Source organism: Thamnophis elegans, chromosome 1 (assembly GCF_009769535.1).
Source record: "Thamnophis elegans isolate rThaEle1 chromosome 1, rThaEle1.pri, whole genome shotgun sequence".
Classification (NCBI taxonomy): Eukaryota; Metazoa; Chordata; class Lepidosauria; order Squamata; family Colubridae; genus Thamnophis; species Thamnophis elegans.
This window is the reverse complement of record NC_045541.1, coordinates 110,091,363-110,115,177: the sequence shown is the minus strand read 5'-3', so window position 1 is coordinate 110,115,177 and position 23,815 is coordinate 110,091,363. Positions and strand designations below refer to the sequence as shown.

Here is a 23,815-nt window from a genome sequence, read left to right as displayed (position 1 = left end):
GACGGTAGGGTATTAATGGTGGAGATAATTAATGGTGGGAAAAAATTTTTACTAGTTGGAATCTATGCCCCAAATCAAAAACAAGAGAGATTTTATATTAATCTATATAAGAGGATAAATGAAATAGAGTGGCAAAATATATGTATTCTAGGGGATTTCAACGCTATTGCAGACGGTAAGATGGACTATAAGGGTACTCACAAGAAAAGCACAAGAAGGAAACTACCGTCTGCCTATGTAAATATGGTGAAGGATCTAGATCTTTATGATGTCTGGCGAGCAATGAATGACAAGATGCAACAGTACACGTTTTACTCCCATCCACATAATTCATGGTCCCGTATCGACATGGTTTGGTCAAACTCGGAGCTACTCATGGATACTGTAAATATTGAAATAATAACCAACAAGTGGGCCGATCATCACCCAGTCTTATGGCAATGGAAAGGGAAGGCAAGGATAAAAGCTAGGTGGACATTAAACCAGAACATACTACAAGAGAAACAATTTGTACAACAAATAGAAAAGGAACTGGGCTACTTCTTTAAAGAAAACGGTAAAGAGCAGACCTCAATACAAAATGTTTGGGACACGATGAAGGCAGTTGTGAGGGGAATATCCATAGCCTATATAATAAGAAGAAACAAAATACACAGGGAAAAACTTAATACACTGAACAAAGAATTAAGAGAGATGGAACTGCTGACCCAGAAAGAGCCAGAAAATAGTAGACACAGGGAAAAAGGAGAGTTAATTAAACACCAAATAAATTTGATCTCTCAAGAGGAAATAGCACAAAACATTAAGAGAATGAAGCAGAATTATTTTGAACATGCAAATAAAACTGGGAGATGGTTGGCCCACAAAATAAGAAAGGAGAAGGTCAAAAGAATTATTAAACAACTGTATGACGAGGAGGGGAATTTGAAACAAGAAATAGGAGAAAAGAAAAAGATAGTACAGAACTATTATAGGAAACTATATAAACAAGACGAAATTAATGAACAAGACATTAGAAAATACCTTATAAAGCAGAAGCTTCCAGTCTTGTCGGAGGAGATGAGAGAGATGCTCGATAAAGAAATCACACAAGAAGAACTGAAAAAGGCCATTCAAAAACAAAAAAACAATAAAACACCTGGGCCGGATGGGCTTCCGTCGGAAATATATAAAAAACTTCAAAATATCATAGAAGACAAATTATTAGAACTATGCAATGAGGCATTACAAAATGGTAGGGTCCCAAAATCATGGGGGGAAGCTTACATCACCCTAATACCAAAGGAAGAGGCGGACAGTAGCAAGGTCCAAAATTATAGACCTATATCCCTGTTAAATGCAGATTACAAAATCTTTGTATCAATATTGGCGGAAAGACTAAAAATAATATTAAATCAGAGTATACATTCGGATCAAAACGGCTTTCTCCCAAAAAGACATATTAGAAACAATACAAGAATAATAATTGATACCCTGGAATTCTATCAAACAAGATCCGAGAAACAACTCGCATTAATTTTTGTCGACGCTCAGAAAGCCTTTGATAACCTAGATTGGAACTTTCTAACCACTCAACTAAAAATGATGAAATTTGGCGATAAATTTATTAGGATTATAGAATCTATATATTCACGGCAATCTGCAAATATTATAGTCAATGGGGAACTAACGGAGAGGATACAAATTGGAAAGGGTGTTAGACAAGGGTGCCCGCTCTCCCCACTACTATTTATTACGTCACTAGAGGTCCTTTTAAATCGGATAAGATCAAATCAGGAAATTAGGGGCTTGACCATAAAAAGAGAACAATATAAAGTACAGGCCTTCGCGGATGACATGGTCTTTATCGTAGAAGACCCCTTACTTTCAGGACCGAATTTGATGAAGGACATTGAGAACTTTGGGTGTGTGGCCGGTTTAAAAATAAACAAGGAAAAAACAAAAATGATTATAAAAAACTTCCCCAAAAACCAGATTGGAGAACTAGAGGAAACAATGGAATTAAAGGTAACTAAAAAAATTAAGTATTTAGGGATCTGGCTGTCTGCGAAATGCTCTTCCATAAAAGAAGACAACTATGATAAGTTGTTACAGAATACCCAAAAGGACTTAAAAACCTGGTCAAAACTACAACTATCACTGATGGGAAGAGTCGCAGTAATTAAAATGAATGTTCTGCCAAAAATCCTCTACCTATTTCAAACGGCACCGGTCAAGCTAGGGGAAAAATTTTATAATGATTTGGACAAAATGATTCGAAACTTTATATGGAATGGTAAAAAGCCCAGAATAAAATATACGCACCTGCAGGATAAAAGAACTCAAGGGGGAATGGGATTACCGGAATGGAAAACATATCATCAAGCAGCAACAACTATGTGGATAAAAGAATGGGTAATGTTAGCTAATAAAAGAATCTTAACAATAGAGGGCCACGACCTGCAATACGGGTGGCATAACTACCTATGGTGCGAGGGAAATAAAATTCACAATTATTTTAGTAGTCACCATTTAAGGGGGGTATTGATTAAGGACTGGCTCGAAATTAGAAGGAGATACTACACGCAACTACCTAAATGGATATCTCCGACGGAAGCCCTGATATACCCGAATTTGATAAACTTGGATAAAATTGTTACCTACCAACAGTTGCTAGACGACCAAAACAAACTAAACCCCAGGGAAAATTTGGCTGATAAGGGAATAAACATTGATTGGTGGCCATATCTCCAAATTCAAAACAAACACAAATTCGATCTAGCACAACCTGGCTTCCAGAACAAGAACCAGGAATTAGATAAAATTTTAATTGGACCAGATGAGAAATTAATTTCAAAAATATACAACTGCTTACTGATTCGAAAAACGGAAGCAGAAAGGGTAAAAGAAGTCATGGTAACCTGGGCCCAAAACATTGGCCACACAATAGACCTAGACGACTGGGAAAGAGTCTGGGAATGGAACCTAAAATTGACAAAGTCGACGGCCTATAAAGAAAATATATATAAAATGTTCTACCGCTGGCATCTTCCACCGACAAGACTGGCGAAAATGTCTTCAAAAGTTTCGGCCATATGCTGGAAATGTAAAGCGGTGCTGGGCACGTACTACCATATGTGGTGGACGTGTCCGGTAGCCAAAGCATATTGGAAGCAAATACTAGGATGGCTGAATGGAATCCTGTCAATTAAACTATGCCTTAAGCCGGAAACTTTCTTATTAGGAATAATAGATCAAAAAATTTGCAAATCTGACCAATACCTCCTAGTCCATATTCTGACAGCGTCAAGGATTGTTTACACACAGTGCTGGAAGAGTGAAAATGCCCCCACCAATACTATGGTGATGAATAAAATTTTAGAACTAGCAGAAATGAACAGACTGACGATGCGAATTAATGACAAAGAAGACACAGACTTTTATACAGCCTGGGAGAAGCTATACAAATGGCTTGATGAGTCAGTGAAGACCTAGACATAAAAAGAGATAGCTGACTAACCTAATACGATTAAACTAATAACTCAAATGAACAATATACAACAACTGAGAGATAAACGAAAGGAGAAATGTATCAGGGGCGAGAACCCACCGTCGAGCAATTTTGTTACGCTACAATGTTGGGAAAACTTTAAAAAGCTGATAGGAAATCCGCTATAATTACCTGCATGAAATTAGCGATCAAACTTCATTTTAGATGAGGCGAGAGGACTTATAATCCTTGCCTCTTCAAGCAAGGAAAGGGAAAGAAAACCAGGTTGTCCTCAGCAGAGGAAAATATGCAAATGTAATAAAGGTTAGAAGGGAGGGAGGGAGGGCAGTAGGGAAGTCAGGATGGAGAGGAGAAAGGAGAGGAATAGGAAAGGCAGAAGAAGGGGGGAAGGATAAAGAGGAGGAAGAGAAAGAAGAGAAGGGAAAGAAGGTGGGAAGAAAGAAGGAGAGGAGAAAGAGGAAAAACTGGGGAAGGAGGGAGGGAGGGAAGAGAAGAGGGTAGTAAAGAGGGAAAGAGGGAGGGAAAGAAAGAGAGAAGGAGAGTTGTAAGGAAGGAGGGAAGGAGGGAGGAAAGGAGGGAGATTAAAAGGAAGGAGGAGGGAAAGAGGCAGGGAAGGAGGAAAGGTATGTGAGAAGGAGGGGGGGACCGAGGGAGAGAAAGGACGGGGAAGGAAAGGAGGAAAGGAGAAAAGAAAGGAGGGAAGGCAGGGGAGAAGGAAGTAAGGGGGGAAGGGAAGAAAAGAGGGAGGGAAAGATATCTAACCTTTGATGTTTATAATGATTTGATAGTATGGGAATATCTCGAAATGTAGTTGTATTGTTTGCTACAAGTTATGGATGTTGTATTTTCTTTTTACCAATAAAATCTTTAAAAAAAATAAAAAAATAAAAAATATATATATATACAGTGTTGGAAGTTTAAAAAAATAATAATAATAATAATTAAATCAAACTGTTGAATTGTCCCGCAGCAAGTTGTCCTGTGATGAGTTGACCATGGCAAGTTGGCTGCAGTGAGTTGGCTGTGGTGAGTTGTCCCATTCCACCCTAAAACAATGACCCCCAAACTCTCTTACCTGGTTCCAAAGTATGATTCTAACTTATTCAAATCATGAGATGTCTGATCTTTGCGAACTTAGAAAAATATCTGTTGAACGAACATTAGACAAGCAGTTATTGCTTTTCTCAGTTGGAAGAGAATGATGAAAATCAGTAAAAGGCATAATTGCATTGCCTCTTTCTTTAAAGGTCTCAAAATTAATCTTTGCTGGCTTTTTGCAAAGGGAAATTAGGACAGAAAATGGGTGTTTTATATGTGAATAAGTGGCCTTTCCAAATGTGATTAAATTTGGGATGTGTGGTGATGACAATGCATTTTTATTAAACTAAATATCTCACAATCTGCTAAAGTGTTTCAGAGATAATTCTTTACTAGATTCCACAGTGCTTTTAACAATGGCAGAACTTCTAAAGTACTGTAAAAGGTCTTTAAAATTCAGGGAGATATTAAGAGATGCACCTGCCATGAAAGTCGCCCAACCTGAACTGTATAGCCCAGTTCAAACAGATTCAGATTCAGATTCAGATTTAGTTTATTTGTATGCCGCCCTTCTCCGGGAGGGACTCAGGGCGGCGAACAACTCAAAAGGGGGAAAGGGGACATAAAACACAATACACGTAATTAAAATACACAAGAATCATACAGCCATAAAAGTCGAGAGGGGAGGGGAACTCATCAACCCCAGGCCTGCCGGCACAGCCAGGTTTTGAAGGCTTTCCGGAAGGCCTGGAGGGAGGTGAGGGTCCGAATCTCCGCGGGGAGTTCATTCCAAAGGGCCGGAGCTGCTACAGAGAAGGCCCTCCTCCGGGTGGTAGCCAGGTGGCATTGGCTGGTGGACGGAACCCGGAGGAGGCCGACCCTGTGTGATCTAACGGGTCTTTGGGAGGTAATTGGCAGCAGGCGGTCTCTCAAGTACCCAGGTCCAATACCATGAAGGGCTTTATAAGTTGCGACTAGCACTTTGAAGCGTATCCGGAGACCGATCGGTAGCCAGTGCAGCTCACGGAGGATAGGTGTAACGTGGGTGTATCGAGGTGCACCCACAATCGCTCGCATGGCTGCATTCTGGACGAGTTGAAGTCTCCGAATACTCTTCAAAGGCTGCCCCATGTAGAGCGGTCGACCACAGGAAAGGTTTTATGAAATCACATCATAAAACACTCAATGCTAATTTTTATGTCATAAAACGTTTTATAAAATTTGGCAAATTTCAATTCCGTGGGAATTCATGGGTCCCAGGTTTTGGATGCATTCTGTAAGTTAGCCCACTTAAATTCCCTTTGCTGAAAAAATTCTGCCCTATGAGGCATCACTTCTGCCAGTTAAAGGTTATAGATGCAAGAGTTTGAGTAGTATGTAGATATACTTCAGCATCAGAATGGTAGTAAGACTGTAACCCTTTCCATGCCCATGTAATGCAACCCCATCACACAGCTATAAGCCTCAATCTCATCAGGCTGGAATCCAATTAGAACTGTAGAGTTAGAAAAGGCCTTTATACTATTGAGTTTTTCAGTGCAGGGATCCAAATCAAAGTATCCCGGATTGCTAGCTGCCCAAATTCTGCTTGTAAAAAGAAAATAACAATTTCTCAGTTTCTGAAAACATCTACTTGTTTACAGTAGGCTTTTTCCCCGCCCCGACTCTCTTTGGTTATTTTCTTGTAGCTTAAAGAAGACTCCTACATAATTTTGTTGAATATTTTCTACTGATATTTGATTTCTTTTAAAAATGCTACTTCAGCAGCCTCCACTGTGGTCCTCGGGTCTGCTAAAGTGGTGTCACAGGCTCGCTGACATCATCATATGTTTGACTCATGGATTTAAGTCACAGCATTTGTGTAATGATGTCATGCCCTTCCTTTATCCCCTTCATCCCCTTGAGGTACCTCTCTGCTATTTAAACAATGTCTATAATCTCTTCGCTTTCGTTATCTTTCTGAAACTTCTTTGCAGATCTCCAAGTCTGAATTTCAACCTAAAAATGTCATGGTGCTTGGGTACTACAGAGAGAGATTAGCCTGGTTGTTAGGTACAACCTTATAATTTGTTCCATCCCCAACTGTGCAGAAAGAAGTAATAATTCTTGTGACAGTCTGTCTCTCTAGCTTTCAAATTACAAGTTCTGGATAAAAGCAGAAGCACATTCTGTGTTTTAAAGGAAAACAATTCTCTGCTCTGGTGCTCTTTTTTGATTGACTTCAACAAAATCAGAGGATTCAGGACCTCAAAACATAAACATAACTGTATAACTTTTCTTCTCTGCATATTTGATCCTGAACTGCAGTTATTCGTTGTTGAGTTTTTCAAGTGTCTTCAGGGCTTCTGGTACAGAGATGTAATGGAGTAATTTTCCCTCAGGACATCATCTTGTCTGAGGCCAGTGTTTCCCTTAAAATTATGATTTCCTATTTTGGATCCAAGGACCACTGGATCAGTACTCTGGCGGTCCCTATTTACAATGTCAAAATAAAAATAAGTATCAAAAATTATCAATATCCTGGGAGTTTTCTTATTCAAAAGTTTGAGGGATTTTAGGTCAAGCCACCAATATGTCATGAAGTTTAGCAACTTGCCATTGTTTCTGCTATTTTTTTAAAAAAATATTTTACTGCTTAACTGGGGACAATGCAGATGCTACTGGGGATATTGGCAGTAACATAAGTGTTATCTGCAATTTTAACTCTTAAGGTATATTTGTTATTTACTGTGTATCAAATGCATATGATAGGTCTTAAACCTTACAGTGAGGGAGATAGCGGCTCAGCAGTTAAAAATGCTGAGCTGACAGCCGGGGTTCAAGACCCTAGTGCTATCTGACAGGATGAGCCCTGGTACTTGCATCAGCTCCTGCCCACCCAGCAATTCGAAATCATGCAAATTGCAAGTAGATAAATAGGTACCACTTTGGTGGGAAGATAATATGTTCTGTGTGCCTTGGCATGTAGTCATGTTGGCCACATGACCACAATAATGTGTTTGGACAACGCTGGCTCCCTCAGCTAAGAAACGGAGATGAACACTGCCCCAAAATTACTGGAGAGGGGAAACCTTTACCTCTATAAACCTTCCAGTGAAGAGACCGTGATATGTGCAAAATCAAAGCTGGGGATCAGTGCCTTATGAATTCAATTCTAGATCTATAACCAAGCAGACATGCTGATACTAAAATGATATTAGCAGATATGAGATGGCTTTGTCTGTGGTTTTCAATGCTCGGTAAGATCATTACCCATAGGAACCTGGAGCTAAAAATAAATATAATATTCCCAGAACACTGAGAGGATACTTCACAACTACATTATCTTATCACAACAAGACATGGATTAATCAATGCTGTTCACCAAACCTATCATTTTGTAATATCAGGAAAGCAAACCCAGTTCACTCAACTGAAAACCACCCTTGCTCAATATATATCATACATTATAAATATCATCTGTCTTTGAATTTTTTTTATCAGGCTGATACCCACTCTGATGTCTTGATATGAAGGGATGTCACTTCATTTACACTGAAAACTTGGGATATAAAAATTATTAATTATTAATCCTGACCCAGACACGTTCTTCTTCCTTTGGTCATATGTTCTATCTTAGCTTGTTTTTAGCATTAAATCTGTGTTTATCAAATTGATATCTGTCAAAGAACTGTGATCTTTTTGACCCAAGAGTCAGATTTAGCATTTGAATGGCAAGTGGCAGGACAGCATTTGTTTCTATGTAAGAAAGAGAGAGAAAGACTTAAACAGATTAATTTGAAAGTTGCAATGCAATTAAGTTGAATGAATACAGGTAGTCCTTAAATTATGACCACAATGAAGCTCAAAATTTCCATTGATAAGCAAGGCAGATGTTAAGTGAGTTTCACCTCATTGCCACAGTTGTTAAGTGAATCACTGCAATTGTTAAGCAAATCATGTTAAGTTAATCAATTAGGCAAATAGGACTCTCTATATAACAAGGGTGTATATTGACATGATGACTCAGTGGCTAAGATGCTGCGCTTGTCGATCAGAAGGTTGGCAGTTCAGCAGTTCAAATCCCTAGCCCCGCGTAACAGAGTGAGCTCCCGTTACTTGTCCCAGCTTCTGCCAACCTAGCAGTTTGAAAGCAAGTAAAAAATGCAAGTAGAAAACTAGGGACCACTTTGGTGGGAAGGTAACAGCACTCCATGCACCTTTGGCGTTCAGTCATGCTGGCCACATGACCATGAAGACATCTTCAGACAGCACTGGCTCTTTGGCTTTGAAATGGAGATGAGCACTGCCCCCTAGAGATGGAAACAAGTAGTATGCATGTGCGGGGGAACCTTTACCTTTACCTTATATTGAGTGAACCTGGCTTCCCCCGCTGACATTGCTTGTTGGAAGGTTACAAATGATGATCCCATGACAGTGCAATGAGTGTAAATACATGTCAATTGACAAGTATCCGAATTTTAATTATGTGATAATGGAGATTCTGCATTGGTCATAAGTGTGAAAAATGGTCATAAGACATTTTTTTCAGTGCTGTTGTAACTTTGAACAGTCACCAAATGAATGGTTGTAAGTCGAGAATACCATCTGTATTCTTCCCGTATGTTTGATATTTTCCCCCTCCTGTCCTGTTTTAATTCATTCGTTCTTTTACTGGGACCACAATGCTATTACAATCCAATAGGATTCTGTTAAAAAGTACAAAGTGGTAGTAACTACCAGAGGGTGCTGGGAGCTGCACCTAAGAAACTATCATCAGTTCTGGGGTTTCCTTGATGGCAGCTAAAATTCAAAACCAGTAAATTTTAATTTAAAAGAGTGGTACTGCAGGCTACTTCAGCTGACTGCTAACTGCAGTTCAGCAGTTCAAATCTCACCAGCTCAAGGTTGACTCAGCCTTCCATCCTTCCCAGATGGGTAAAATGAAGACCCAGATTGTTGGGGGCAATAGGCTGACTCTGTAAACCGCTTAGAGAGGGCTGTAAAAGCACTATGAAGTGGTATATTAATTTAAGTGCTATTGCTATTGCTAAAAATTAACTCTTTTGAGTTGTAACCTAAAAGTGAAGTGTACTACCATTTTTTTAAAAAAATGCGCCTTTAGTCAGCAGAAGTTGGTTAATTTCATATCACTCAGAAAACTGCTCCCTGTATGCCTACTGTGAGTGATGCATTGTGGTCAGGGCTGTTTCTTAAAAGATTAAGCAGGGAAAGAATAAAAAAGAAAAATCTGTAGCTTAGAGACCAGATACAAATTGTGAGATAGCAATAGCAATAGCAGTTACACTTATATACCGCTTCATAGGGCTTTCAGCCCTCTCTAAGCGGTTAACAGAATCAGCATATTGCCCCCAACAATCCGGGTCCTCATTTTACCCACCTCGGAAGGAGGGAAGGCTGAGTCAACCCTGAGCCGGTGAGATTTGAACTGCTGAACTGCAGATAACAGTCAGCTGAAGTGGCCTGCAGTACTGCACTCTAACCACTGCGCCACCTTGGCGCAGTGGCTAGGGTGCCTTGAGATCGGGACTTTACTGTACTTGCTGTGGACATTCTGCCCCCAAAACCACAATGGCTAAAGTTATGTGATATTTTATTGGAAGGAGCGAATCTGAAGGCACGCTAGCCTCATAGGCTGGCAGCCTCCAAAATCTATTACACAAAATGGAAGTTACAATCCAAAACAGAGTTAAGCTTAAGATGCTGGATTTAATGGGTTTATACACACCTAATGTGATATTGGATTTTAGCTTTATTATATCCAATATGTGCATTAGCTTTGGCAGAGCCACAGTGGAGAGAGAGGGCGACCAAAAGAATTGGTTTTAAATTCCTTGAGATCATTGGTGGACACAGAAAGCTTTTAGCTAGAAGGGAGGAGGGCCTATCAATGAGAAGAAAATATTATGTGGGGGAAAATCAATTAATAAAATAAATGAATTGCCTTTCAGTGGATAAAATCAGCATGGAAACTTAACAAAGGCAGAAGATACATACTGTATGGGCGAGGATTAAATGCAGGAGAGCAGCTGATGGTTTTATAATAGATTCTGGAAACAGAATACTGCAGCTTTACTTTCGCTACAAAGGTAGGAACAGGAGAATCTCGACATTATTTAGCGCCACAGGGCTTAACAAAGGCAGTGTTTGACAAATCCCTTTCCCAAAGCACAAACAATAAAAAAAACAAGCAGACAGGAATAGGAAAGGGAAAATGGAGGCAGGAATAACTTGTGGCATGCAGCATATTCTGTCAAATACTGACGTCTTGTATTTGTTTCCAGACGGAAAGATCTAAAGGGATAAATTTAGAGAAGGGATTTTAGAGATGCATTTGGGGTGGGTGTGTGGGTGTGCCAATTCCAAATTTAAGGGAAAGCAAAGGAGAGGCTATTCATTCTAGTCCCACCTTAGGTCCAAAGCCACCTGGTTGACCCCGGACCAGCCTCCCTCTCCCAACCCTAGGAAGAATGAAGCAAGGTCAAACAATTTCAGAAATTGTACAAAGAAATCTGCAAGGATTTTTCCAGGCAGGTGCCAGGAGTAAAAAAAATGGACCTGAAGGCACATACATCACAAAAGGAGAATAATATATGGCAAATATAATTGATGTTTACTGGAACTGGAATTCTTTTGACAATCATCTATGCTGGCACAATGGTTAGAATGCAGTATTGCAGGCTAATTCAGCTCAATGATCTTGACTGACTCTAGGTTGACTCAGCCTTCCATCCTTCCGAGGTCGGTAAAATGAGGACCCAGATTATAGGGGGCAATATGCTGATTCTGTAAACTGCTTAGAGAAGGCTGTAAAGAACTGTGAAGAGGTATATAAGTCTAAGTGCTATTGCAATCTTTGGAGAAGTTTACCAAACTAAAGCCTGCAGGAGATTCTATGGTAGAACATAATCATACTTAGTGCTTTCGTTGATACCATGTTAGAAGCACTTCATCCCCCACCTACTTTAATGAAATAGGACAGTGTGTTCTACACCAATCCCAGAGAGAATGACACCCACTCTAGCATTTGTCCCAGAACATCTCAATTTTCTCTTCCACTCCAGTGGAATGGCACTAGTGGCTGCCCAACGGCATGAATTACCCCATCAGCGAAGCAGTAGGCAAGCTGAATCAGAGGACTTTTCAAGTGGCTTCAACCAGCAATACTTTTGCACTCTGATCTGTCGTGAATTATTCCCAAAGCACCTCATGCAGTTTTCTTCCATTTTTCTTTAGATTTAATATGTGCCACGTAGTTTATTGTTCAAGAGTGATTTTTATGGGTAAAAAAGTTCTGGAAGTGGATGAAAAAGGCTAAAGAAAATGTTGCCATCAGAATGAATGATAGGAAAACTCACATGGAATGCAGCTAAAGGGAAGAGATACAAGATGAAGTATTTTTGAGATTTGAATGGGAATTCTAAACAATTGAAATAAATATTATCAATGTTAGCATACAAGAAAAAAAATGAGTAAAGCAAAGTCCTAAATGCTGGCAGAATGTTGAAAAATGGTAAAGCTGTATGAGCAGAAGGTATAGCAGGAGAACTGTTCAAATGCAGAAGTAAAAGAATAACAAAATAAAGTTGGAAGGGACCTTGGAGGTCCTCTTGTCAAACCCCCTGTTCAAGCATGAAATCCTACACCATTTCAGACAAGACTTCTTAAAAACCTCCATTGTTGGAACACTCACAACTTCTGGAAGTTAGTCATTCTACTGATTAATTGTTCTAACTGTCAGGAAATTCTCCTTAGATTGAGGTTGCTTCTCTCCTTGATTAGTTTCCACCCAATGCTTCTTGTCCTTCCTTCAGGTGCTTTGGAGAATAGGTTGACCCCTCCCCACTTCTTCTATTTGGCAGCCGCTTACATATTGGAACACTTCATGTTACCTCTTGTTCTTCTTTTCCCTGGACTAGACATACCCAATTCCTGCAACCGTGGTATGGTATGCTTATAGAATTTAATTTTTTTAATGTCTGTGCATGAAGACTTCATGGTGCCTGACAGCTGTTGAGCCACAAAATAGCAAAGTGAAAAGTACACTTTTGAATCCATTTGTTAAATGTGCCTTGGAAAGTTTTTGGTAGAAATCTAATCCATCGACTATGAAATGTAATAACAAGGAAAATTTGGGAAATGCGATATGGCTTTATACAAGACTTTATAGCTTTAGGCAGATCCATGTTTTGCTCTTCACAAGCTCATTAAGTACAGTAATATAATAACTATTGGTTTAGGGAAAAGATATTTTTCATTGGTCTGGAATAGAAGGGTAGTTTCTGAACATGAGAAGAATTGTACAATCCTACATGGAGTAAAGGGGAATAAATGGAATGCTTAACAGATGACTGAAGTAATTGTGCGTCACAGAAAAAATGGAGAGAACAATTGTGATTTATACACAAGTGGATTAAAAATAAGAGCAAGCTGATGAAAGTGCATTTTTGTACAAAGTTGAAAGGAGAAGATTTCAAAAATTGTGGTTGAATAGAATCAATTGGATCTTAAAAGAAAAAAGAAACAAGAGGTATAAAGAACAAAAGGCCAGTTAATCCTCGACTTACAACCCCAACTCAGCCCAATATTTTCATTGCTAAGCAAAATCGTTGCTAAGTGAATTTTACCCCATTTTATGACATTTCTTGCCACAGTTGTAAAGTGAATCATGGCAGTTGTTAAGTTGGTAACATGTTAGTAAGTGAATCTGGCTTCTCCATTGACTTTGCTTGTCATAAGGTTGCAAACGTTTATCACATAACCCCAGGATACGGCAAACCATCATCAATGCATGCTGGTTGCCAAGTGTCCAAATTTTTTATCCCAAGACCAAGGGAATGCTGTAACAGTCAGAAGCATAAAGAAGGAAGTCACTTTTTCTTCAGTACCATTGAAACTTCAGATGGTCACCAAAGAAATGGTTGAAACCAATGCGCAGCCATGCAAGTTCTCTGTCTATAATTGTTGTCTCAATTATTTATTTTTGTAATTATTATTTCAAATTTGTTTTTAGCTATTGTACATGCAGGTAGGTCTCTACTTAGGGCCATTCCTCTAACAACCGTTTGAGGTTATGACAAGACGTTAATATGACTCACAACTGTTCTGAGCTTATAATCATTGCAGCTTCCCTGTGATCAAAATCTGGGCACATGGCAACTGGCCTCCATTTACAATAGTTGCAGCATAACAGGGTCTTGTGATCAACACTGGTGATGTTCCCAAGGGGTCTATGACAATTTGCCATGGCCAACTCACTATGGCTAACTCGCCACAGCCACCTTGCCATGGCCAACTCGCTGCAGGACAACTTGCCATGGCCATCTTGGGACAGGACAACTCACTCACTGCAGGACAAGAGTTACACTAGTATCAAAGAAATAGTGGAAAGGAATCATTAAAGAAAGCAAAGTCAATGGAGGTGGCCAAATTTGCTTAATGACTGTAGCAAAAAGTATAGTAAAATCAGATGTGACTCTCTTCTCAACTGCATCACTTAGCGATGGAAGTTATAGTCCCAACAGGGGTCATAAGTCAAGAACTACCTTTAGTAATGCTGAAGAGCAGGATATGTTTTTAGGAAGCAGAAGAATTATTCATTCTCCTTATCTGTAAGCTGCAGCACTTTTCAGAAATGTAAGGCGATCAAGTAAAATTTCTGATATCGTTTATATCAGAATAACATATTGTTATATTTATCATAACCAATCCATTATTTTTGCAATTTCCACAACTGTTTTATCTGAAGAATATCCTTTGGAAAAACTGTTTGATTCAGTGATTATCATAAGAAACACAACAGTCTCAGCCTTTGGCTCCTGAGTCAGTGATGTAGAAAAATGAAGATAATCGTTGTCTCCTTTGAGTAGCACAAGGCAATAGCTGTGCTTCATAAAAAGCTGTTGGGGGCATGTCAAAAATATCAGGATGGAGGAAAAAATGTTCTTTTTTTAGTAAGACTGAATAGCAAAAACATTACAGTTCCAAAATTAAAAGAAGAAATTAGACCGGTAGACACATCCATTACTATTTAACAGTCAGAACCGAATCACTTAGTAACAAATGCCAGATGATACATCAAAAATGTTTTTTTTAAGTCTCTACTACTTAGTCCTCTGGAAAAGGCCTACAGCTACATCTGGATTTAAAAATCAATAATGGCATCCACTATCATAATTGGGATTACTCCTTATAGCTAGACTATGCAGCTCAAGAACCCCTTCACTGGTCCCCAAGAGGGCCTGAAAGTGGGTGGGCGATTCATTTATTTAATTACCTATGTGACATATATAGCCACTCAACTTGCAGTTGTGACTCGTGGCCCCGAAATCAAAGAGGAAAAAATAATCCACAATGGTAAAACAATAAAAGTCATAGCACCACAAGTAGAAACAACAAAAGCCAAACCACAAACATATTCATCATCCCAAACCATTGCAGAATGGACTCACCCAACACCCTGGCACAATGCCCAGTAGAAAAACAGATTTCCAGGGCTTTACAGAAGGCTAACCGAACATTTGAATCTTGGGGAGTGTGCTATTCCAAAGAGCAGATGCCTCACATGGCATTCCTTCATAGAAAGGACACAAACTTTGCCTACCCAATAAGATTTTATGAGGTACGTCATCAGAGATAAATGGTAGTCCAACCTGTGGTATGACAGATTTTATAGACAGTAACCAGTAGCTCGAATTGCATATATCACTACACTTGACCAGATGGGCATACTAGAATTAATTAATTAATACACACACACACACACTCTCACACACACACAAACACACACACATGACTATCTAGATAGAAGCTCCATTCTTCACCAAATGTAACTTCTAGAATCTAGATAGTATTTAAGAGCAGTATTATGTACAAGTACTGCAATAGTAGAAATGAGAAGTAACCACGGCATGAGTAAACCTAAGTAGAGTCTCCTAAACTAGAAAAGGGTAGAATTTGTACACAAGACAGATTAGTGCATAGGATGGATTTGCTCTTCGAACAAGATAACAGAATCTAACAGGCTTCCCAAATTGCATACCAGCACACTGGAGGAATCTTATCCCATCCAAAATTAAAGTTGTAATATTCCCAGATTTGGGGATTATTATGTGGGTTTCCCCTCTTCATCAATCCTTTGGGAATGTTTAGTTTTCCTTGGGATATTGGAAGACCAACACCAAATTCCTAGATTCCTAGAGCACTATTGAGGAATGACAAACAGTAAATCCAACTGAGTAAATCCAACAGTAAGGCTCCTCATTAAAATTACATTGAATTAATAAAAGTGGAAAAGCAGTTATTTTTCCACTCTTATTGTGTCCTATGACTTCTGAGGAAATGGAGCGGCTTGAGGCTATTAATCCAGCTGTTTGTTTAATTAGATTCCCAGCCCTTGGGTTAAAGTCTCTGGAGACATGGTTGGATCTATGCAGTGTAAAATTTATATTTGAGAGAGGGAACAGTTGTGATTTCCTTGAAGGAGGTGATGATGCACACCCTCTTCAAGACATTATTGATGGATCCAATGGTTATGAATATTTCATCCAATTTCCAATCTTTTCTTTTTGGATAAAGTTGTTGAGAAGATAAGAAGTCTACAACTTCTTAGGGCTCTTGAGCAAGTCTATTATCTAGACCCATTGAGCTGAGACAAACACATAGAATAATAGCAATAGCACTTAGACTTATATACTGCTTCACAGTGTTTTTATAGCCCTCTCTAAGTGGTTTACAAAGTCAGCATATTGCCCCCAACAATCTGGATCCTCATTTTACCGAACTCGGAAGGATGGAAGGCTGTGTCAACTTTGAGCCGGTAAGATTTGAACTGCCAAACTGCAGCTAGCAGTCAGTTGAAGTAGCCTGCAGTGCTGCACTCTAACCATTGCACCACCTTGGCTCTGTGATAAAGATCACACTCGTTGATAATCTCTGGTGAACCCATCCTCTCAGAGAGTTCTCTTTGACCTCTCAGTATCTTTTAGTACCATTGATCATGGCATCCTATTGAACCAGCTATGGGATTTGAAAATAGGAAGAAGTACATGTTGTAGTGCTTCTCTCCTTTCTTTGTGGCTGGTTACAGCCATGTTCATAGTTTGGGAGTGATCTAGCCCCAAAAGACCATGTTTAGAGACAGGCTTTGAGCTCCACATAGTCATTACTACTGTTTTAACATCTATATAAGACTGAGGAATAGGACAGGGTCATAGAAAGTTGAGCCCTGCCACCTCATATCCTTTCTGGTTGATTAAAGACTCCTAGGAGACAGCATGTCATTGGGTCTAGTTGGTAGTGGCCCCTCCTTGTGGGAATGAACAGTGCTGCCTGCTTTGAAGGAAGCTGCTATTTTCCCTCTCCTCAAAAGGTCATCACTGGATCTAACAATTCTGGACAAGTTTCATCCCATTTCCACCACCACCCCTTTTTTTCAGGAAGGTTGTTGAAAAGTTGAAAAGCTCACTATAGCAAAGGCCCTGAAGGAAATGGATTATCTGGACATCATTCAGGCCAGAGTATAGCACCAAGGTAACTTTTGGTAAGGGATTGTGTCTCTGTTCTGGCCCTTTTTAATTTATCAGTGACTTTCAATACCTTTGATCCTTGAACCAGTTCAAGGAGTTGGTAATGGGAGTCATTGTTTTTCAACAGTTCTCTTCCTTTGTTTGAGGTTGGTTTCAATCAGAATTGGTGGGTGAAGAGGTACAGTCCTAGGCCTCTGATCTGTAAGGTATCCCAACGCTCAACTCTTGTCTCCACTTCTATGTAACATCTACATGAAACTTCTGGGTTAGGTCATCAGCACAACATTAGGTATCAGTTCATCTCTTTCCTGGCCTGCCCAAAGGATGCTCTCTCACACTACCTGGATAGTAGGAGAGCCTGGATGGGAGAAATAGGCTTCACCTTAACCTTAGGAAAATTGAATGGCTTTGGGTTTTAGGGTCTCCTAGATATAGAGAGTTTCCATAATTAAATCTGAAGAGTTCCAGTGAAGAGTGTACTCCCTCACTCTTCACTGGAACCCAATATAGGGGTCCTCCCTATGTCTTATAGTTTCTACACGATCTAGCAGGATGGGGCATGCTCCAAGTCTTCTCTGTAGAATAGTGTTCTTTTATAGGATCTAGGAAACTTGCTGTCTTGTTGCTATGTCTTCCCTATAGAACAGCTGTGCCCTGAACCTCCATGTGCTCTGACTGTGTTGATTCTTTGGAAGGCCTAAAAATTTGGTACTGCCATCAGTCCATAAGGCAAGGATGTTAATAGAATCAAGCTGGGGGTCTTTGCTTTGGCTGATGGAATAGATATGGGAGGGGCATATAAATTTGCATAATTAACAAGCAAATAAATAAAAAAATAAGCCACAGTGACTTGATTTTACTATCAGACTAAGCTTAAAACCTATTCTTCCCCATCCAAACTTCCAGAACCTCCAGACATTGGATAGAGACCTTTATTGCATCCTTTGACTGGCTTAAGTAGAAATGTATCACTCATTAGCATAAAAGTTGACAATATTTAACCCCATGCTCATGGATTGTGTCACCCAATGATTTCAGGTAGATCTTAACTAAGAGCAGAGAGAGCATGGAGACCTAAGCCAAGTACAGGTCTAGGGCTAGATCTTTCCCCCATTAACACTAACTGGATCCAGCTCAGAGGAAGGAGAAGAACCACTGGAGCACAATGCCCCTAATTTCCAATTCTCAAGGTTGGTGTACAATTGATACTATTCTTTTTTTTTTCAATTTTGGAAAAATTGTATTTTCAGATATTTTTGGAATGAAGATTTAAGACACCCACTGCATCTCTAAAACCTCTCAAACTTTTCCTAGTTTGCATTAGTTTTCCATTCGGAGGGGGTAGGAGGGAGATTACTGAGCAAAGTGGCTACCATAAGGCTTTGCAAAAGGTTATGAATCATGTAGCCTCTGTCACAATATCATTAGCCATACCCCTTGGAGCCTCTCCCAGATCAAAAATGACTTTTATGTACCATAAAAGTATAATATATGCTTAGGGTTTTGATCTGTTGCTCTAATGTTCAACACCAAAAGAGCAAGAAGAATTCTTTGAATAATCTCATCGCATAAATTCTGTGTTTACTGAGCAGAAAGAATATCTCCACCCAGTCGGGCAAATTAATCTCCTAAAAATTCTCACATTCCTATATATGCATGAGTCAAGACACTATCATAGGCTAACTAACCTGTTACATACAGAACATTACAAGCACCTGTCTTAACTATATTGGACAAAGTGGCCAATGCCTGGTCAGAGGAATAAAATCTGACATCAGACATGTCACTATTTAAAAAACATGAGGGAAACCATCTGTGACTGATCTCAAAATTCTGCAGCAAAAGAATTACAATTATTTCTTTCATTATAAAAATATCTGAGCTGGAATTAATTAAAATGATTAAACAAAGAGAACTCTCTAATGCCAGGATGTCTGCATGCCACATTCAGCAATTGTTTTCTGAATGGTTCCTATCAATAAGCAATTATCATTTTCTGCAACTCCTGTATTTCATTGCTCTCTGACTCCACAATTTAGTTTCTCTCTCCCCTCCAATTCACATAGACATGGCCCAGAGTTGTATTCTAGGGATTTGATGAGATTGATTGTATTCCATAATGTGTATGCAGTATTATTTGTATTAGCTGTATATGATGATAGAAGACACTGATTTTGATGTAATGGAAGAGTAATGTTTCCAGGGATATACTGAATCAAATAAGGGCTCCCAAATCTAAGCAGAAGGAAGACGTTTTGGTAAGGGATGTGTTCATATGAAAAAAAAATCAAATATGAAAAATCAAATCAGCTTATAATCCATCCATTCAGCCCCAGCAGTGCTTCCCCAAATGCTGCAATCACCAAAAACCTTGCCAATCGTATCCACAATCAGTTGGCTCATCTGAAGAATTTGCACAGAGGACCACCGTAATTATTTTTTTCATGTTCATAGCAACTCTATAGGTGACTAGAGGTGTGCATGCACATAGCAACCGAAAATTCTACAGAGTCTGAAACACTAGAATTCCGGAGCTAAGGAAGTAGACCCATTTTATGAATCCTATACTTGTGAAGAGTCGGTTCTACGGTCAGCTCTTCTTGAGCTTTCTAGCTACCATGTGATGAAAAAAAAAGGTTTCAGGACCTCAGGAACCTGATATTTCGAGGATAATCCACGGGAGGAGGGACCAAGAGGGTACCCTCCAAATAAAGGACGGGGGGGGTCCTTATCACACCACAACCGAGCTCAACAGCTAAGCTACAAAGAGCGACACTTGGAGGCATTTCCCTCAGCGGTTCAGCACCCTGGCCAGCGACATTCCCGGGGCGCCTTAAAGAGTATAAGCTGGAAGAGAAAGGCGCCCCAAAACCCCTCGCCCCGTCGCTCAGCCTGCCTAACCTGCCCACTGAACGGGGCGCGTCGCTCGCTCGTTGCCCTCCGCACCTTTCCGGATAAGCTCCTCGCTCTCGGGTTCGAAGCCTGCGCGGTGACAGCGCCGCCACAAGCCGGAGACGGTGGAGTTGAAGCGGCGGCCGCACTGCGATTCCAAGGCAGCCGCAGCAACCGGGAGCCGAGCCGATGGCGGAGTCTGGCCGGCTACCAGGGCCCGAGGCGGTCGGGCGCGGAGTGGAAGATGCGGGCTGGGCGCTGACATGGAACCCGGCGGGTCGTTGCTATTGGCGTTGCGCTTGTGGCCGAAACCCCGGCAGCGTTCCCGGTGTCGCCGTGCGTCGGTCTCATACCAGGAGTCGGTGCCGATGGCCACGGTCAGCAGGGCCAGGGCGGCGGCGGCCAGCAGCAGCCCCGAGCAGCTCAGCGCCTGAGCCGCGGCCGCCATCTTCCCCACGCCGCCGCGGCCGCCGCCGCCGCCGAGTCGCGCCGCCCGCCACTGCTGCTCCCCCTGCAGCCCGGCCGGGGGGCCACAGCGCCAGCCAGCCAGTCAGCCACCGGACCCGTTCCACCCCACCCACCCCTGCAGGCTCTCGTGGCTTCCTTACCCTCCCGGCTTAAATTATGGGACCGGGTGGGATGGGACGGGACCAGCGCCAGGCTCCTTTTGCGCAAGACAGGGACGGGCTGGAGGAGCGAAAGAGAAACCCCCCCGCCTTCCCTCCCACCCAAAAAAGTAGATTTCGGATCCAGGCTATTTCAACCCTGAGTGCGAGTTCTTGCTTAATAAATCTCGGAGTAGCCTTTATTCTATGTTTGAAATGACAATTTACATATATGATCACTGACAAGATTCCATCCTGGGCGCATGTTGCTCAAATCGAAATGGGGTGTGTGTGTCTGTGTGTGTCCCAATGGTGTGTGACACACCGTCGTCAGAATTGCTGACTTTGACCTCTGAGTATCAGGACCACAGACTTCTAGGATGTTTTGAATGGGAAAATATTCTGAAGGGGACTTAAAAAATGGCTTCTTTCTCTTTATCTCACCATGTGCAAAGAACACCAAGGCCAGCTTCATATAGCCTTGCCCTTCAGCTTTTTTGGCACCCACCTTGCTGGTGTCCCATGTGCTGGGTTCTGTCTTCCCATAGAAGCACTCCTTTCCCATGCCTAACAAAAATAATAGTAATAGCAACCCATAATAACCCACCTTTCTCCCTTTACATGTACTTTTCTTAAGGAGGGAGAATGGCCCTTTTGGAGGGAAGCAGAAAAGCTGTCCTTCAGAGCAGCTAGGGAATTGCAAGGGGGGAGGGAGGAACAAAGCAGATGTTTTCATCAATAGGAACTGCACTCAAGCCCAGTGGAAACAGTTGAAGGGGCACATGTCAGCCAGTTGCATCAATCCCTGCCTTCCTTCTTCAGTTGGGTCAGTCCTTGCTGCTCCATCAACAGCTTTTCTGGCTGGGTCATTGAAGATTTTGGAGTACTGGGGGTGGGGGGAGGAAGTTAGTTTTCCTTCTTGAAGTCCATATCTACTAATTGCTCTTACCATTTGTTTTGCTTTAAAGACTTGAATAAGACATGGGTGGAGTATAACTCTGAAAAGCTTCCCATTGTTCTTCTTGGATTGAGCAAACCATAGAAGCAGGAATATTGGACCACCATAAGTATGATAGGTAATAGGAAGAGGACACTGTTACAACATCACCCTGTCTGTGTAAAAGAAAATGGATACTCTCATGGACCGAAGGCTGGAAATTGGGAATACTTAAAATTATCAATGCTTTTTAATCTGCAGGGATCTGCAACCTTCAGCCTTTGAACTGCACGTTACCTCAGACTCTCGTGCTGCCTTGTAGTTAAAATTGAGCTGCAGCTTGGAGTTTTGGAAATGTGCCAAGTGCTGCTAAACAGGTGCTCTCAACAGTCAAAATAATTCTGTTGCTGCTTTTAATGGCAGCAGAACTACAGCACTCTGCTCCTGATTGTTGGGGGAGGGACTAGGGAATGAAAGCGTCATTGCTTCCTCTTTCCTCCCAGGGAAAAGGGCTCAAAATGGAGCAAGAAATCAGTGATTTTTCAGCCATTGGAAGAGATGCTCTCCAGAACAGGAAAAAGCATAGGCGTGACAAAAAAGAAAAGTATGATATAGGTGTGCGTGTGTGCGCGTGTGTATGTGTATAAATAAAATCTCCCCATATGTACACATATGCAGGTGAACCCCCTAAGATCTAGGTACCTCCCAAATGGTTGCCCATTTTGGTCATCCCACTCAGGAGAAGGAGGGAGAGGAGGAGGAGGAGGAGATATTATAAGGGATTATGAAATTAAAAGGTACTGTATACAAAAAGGGGTTTCTCCCCCACCCACTTAACATCTAAGTAATGGCAACAGTATTCTGACCAGACAAGAGTTTACTATCTTGGTATCTTGCAGTGACTTTTAAAAGTGCCTTGTCATTTCTGCTTACTGCCCCATACAGTATCTTCACATTGATTCCTATCACTAATTCTGTAAGATAGCCAGATGTCACTGCCATTCCTTTAAAGGATCAAGTCATATGTCTTTATTTTCTTCCTTTTTGTTTCCTTTGTCTCACCAGGCTCAAGGTTGACTCATCCTTCCATCCTTCCAAGATCAGTAAAATGAGGACCCGGATTGTTGGGAGCAATATGCTGACTCTGTAAACCCTTTAGAGAGGCCTGTAAAGCACTGTGAAGCGGCATATAAGTCTAAATGCTATTGCTAAGTCAACAAAAACCAATCTAAAAAATCAATTATTCAAAGAAATGGATGTTTGATCTTTTCATTTTCATGAGGAAGTTGCTCCAGGAATTTCAATGGCCCTTTTTGTAGTCCTGTGTTCGTGCAATGATGATGTCTGTAGCAATTATTTCATCCATCTGGATAGACAACGTTAAAAAAATTAAAGACACTAGTCTAGAATGTCAGTAAATTCCAAGTCTACCAGTCTGAATTCCCCCCCCCCCCATTCCTCATCTGGGCCATTCCTTCCAGTACAACATTGCAGGGATCGGAATCTCTGTGGAAATGCATCATCTATAACAATAATTCCTGAATAGGTAAATTTGCACATATGTGCTAGTTGTTACCGACTCTAGGAGGCAGTGCTCATCTCTGTTTCAAAGCAGAAGAGCCAGTGCTGTCCGAACACGTCTCCGTGGTCATGTGGCTAAATGCCGAAGGCGCATGGAACCTGTTTCCTTCCCACCAAAGGTGGTCCCTATTTTTCTACTTGCATTTTTACATGCTTTCAAACTGCTAGGTTGGCAGAAGCTGGGACAAGTACTGAACTTGAACCTGGGAACAAGAGCTCACTCTGTTACGCTGCACTAGGGATTCAAACTGCCAAACTGCCAACCTTTCTGATCAACAAGCTCAGAGTCTTAGCCACTGAGCCACTATAATTCTGAAAAGAGAAAAGACATCACCACCCTTGCAGCAAATAATACCAACCACTACTCTTTAGAAAGAATTCCTTTATATATTGCATTTCACTAGCTAGCCTTATGAATTCTATTGTGTGCATTTGCAATAAAAGCTTGTTAAATGTTGTCATATAGAATAGCAACATCATAACAGAAACACTTAAGAGACAATTCTTGAAATATTCTGAAATTCCAGAGGATCTACTTCATTTTTTGTAAAGGATGTGCTTGCAGATTTTAAAACTTCTGCATTTTTTTCAGTTAGCAAAATGTTCAATGAACAGAGGCAGCCAATTCAGGAAAAAAAGAGGGGAAAAACAGTATGTTCAAAGCTATGTACAATCCATCACGGTCGTTCCTTGTTCTCATTGAGATGGATGGTTTATAGTGGATTCCACTGCACTAAAACTTGTA

At 40.8% G+C, this 23,815-nt stretch overlaps 1 protein-coding gene across 1 annotated transcript in view; it reads right to left on the bottom strand.

Annotated features, from left to right (window-relative positions):
* Positions 1-20,395, bottom strand: part of LOC116505730 (transmembrane protein 178B-like) — a 32,138-nt gene extending 11,743 nt beyond the window's left edge. Inside the window, exon 1 of the mRNA XM_032213105.1 lies at positions 20,002-20,395. Coding sequence (XP_032068996.1) covers positions 20,002-20,395 — 394 coding nt within the window. The remainder of the gene's footprint in view (positions 1-20,001) is intronic.
* Positions 20,396-23,815: the final 3,420 nt, after the last annotated feature.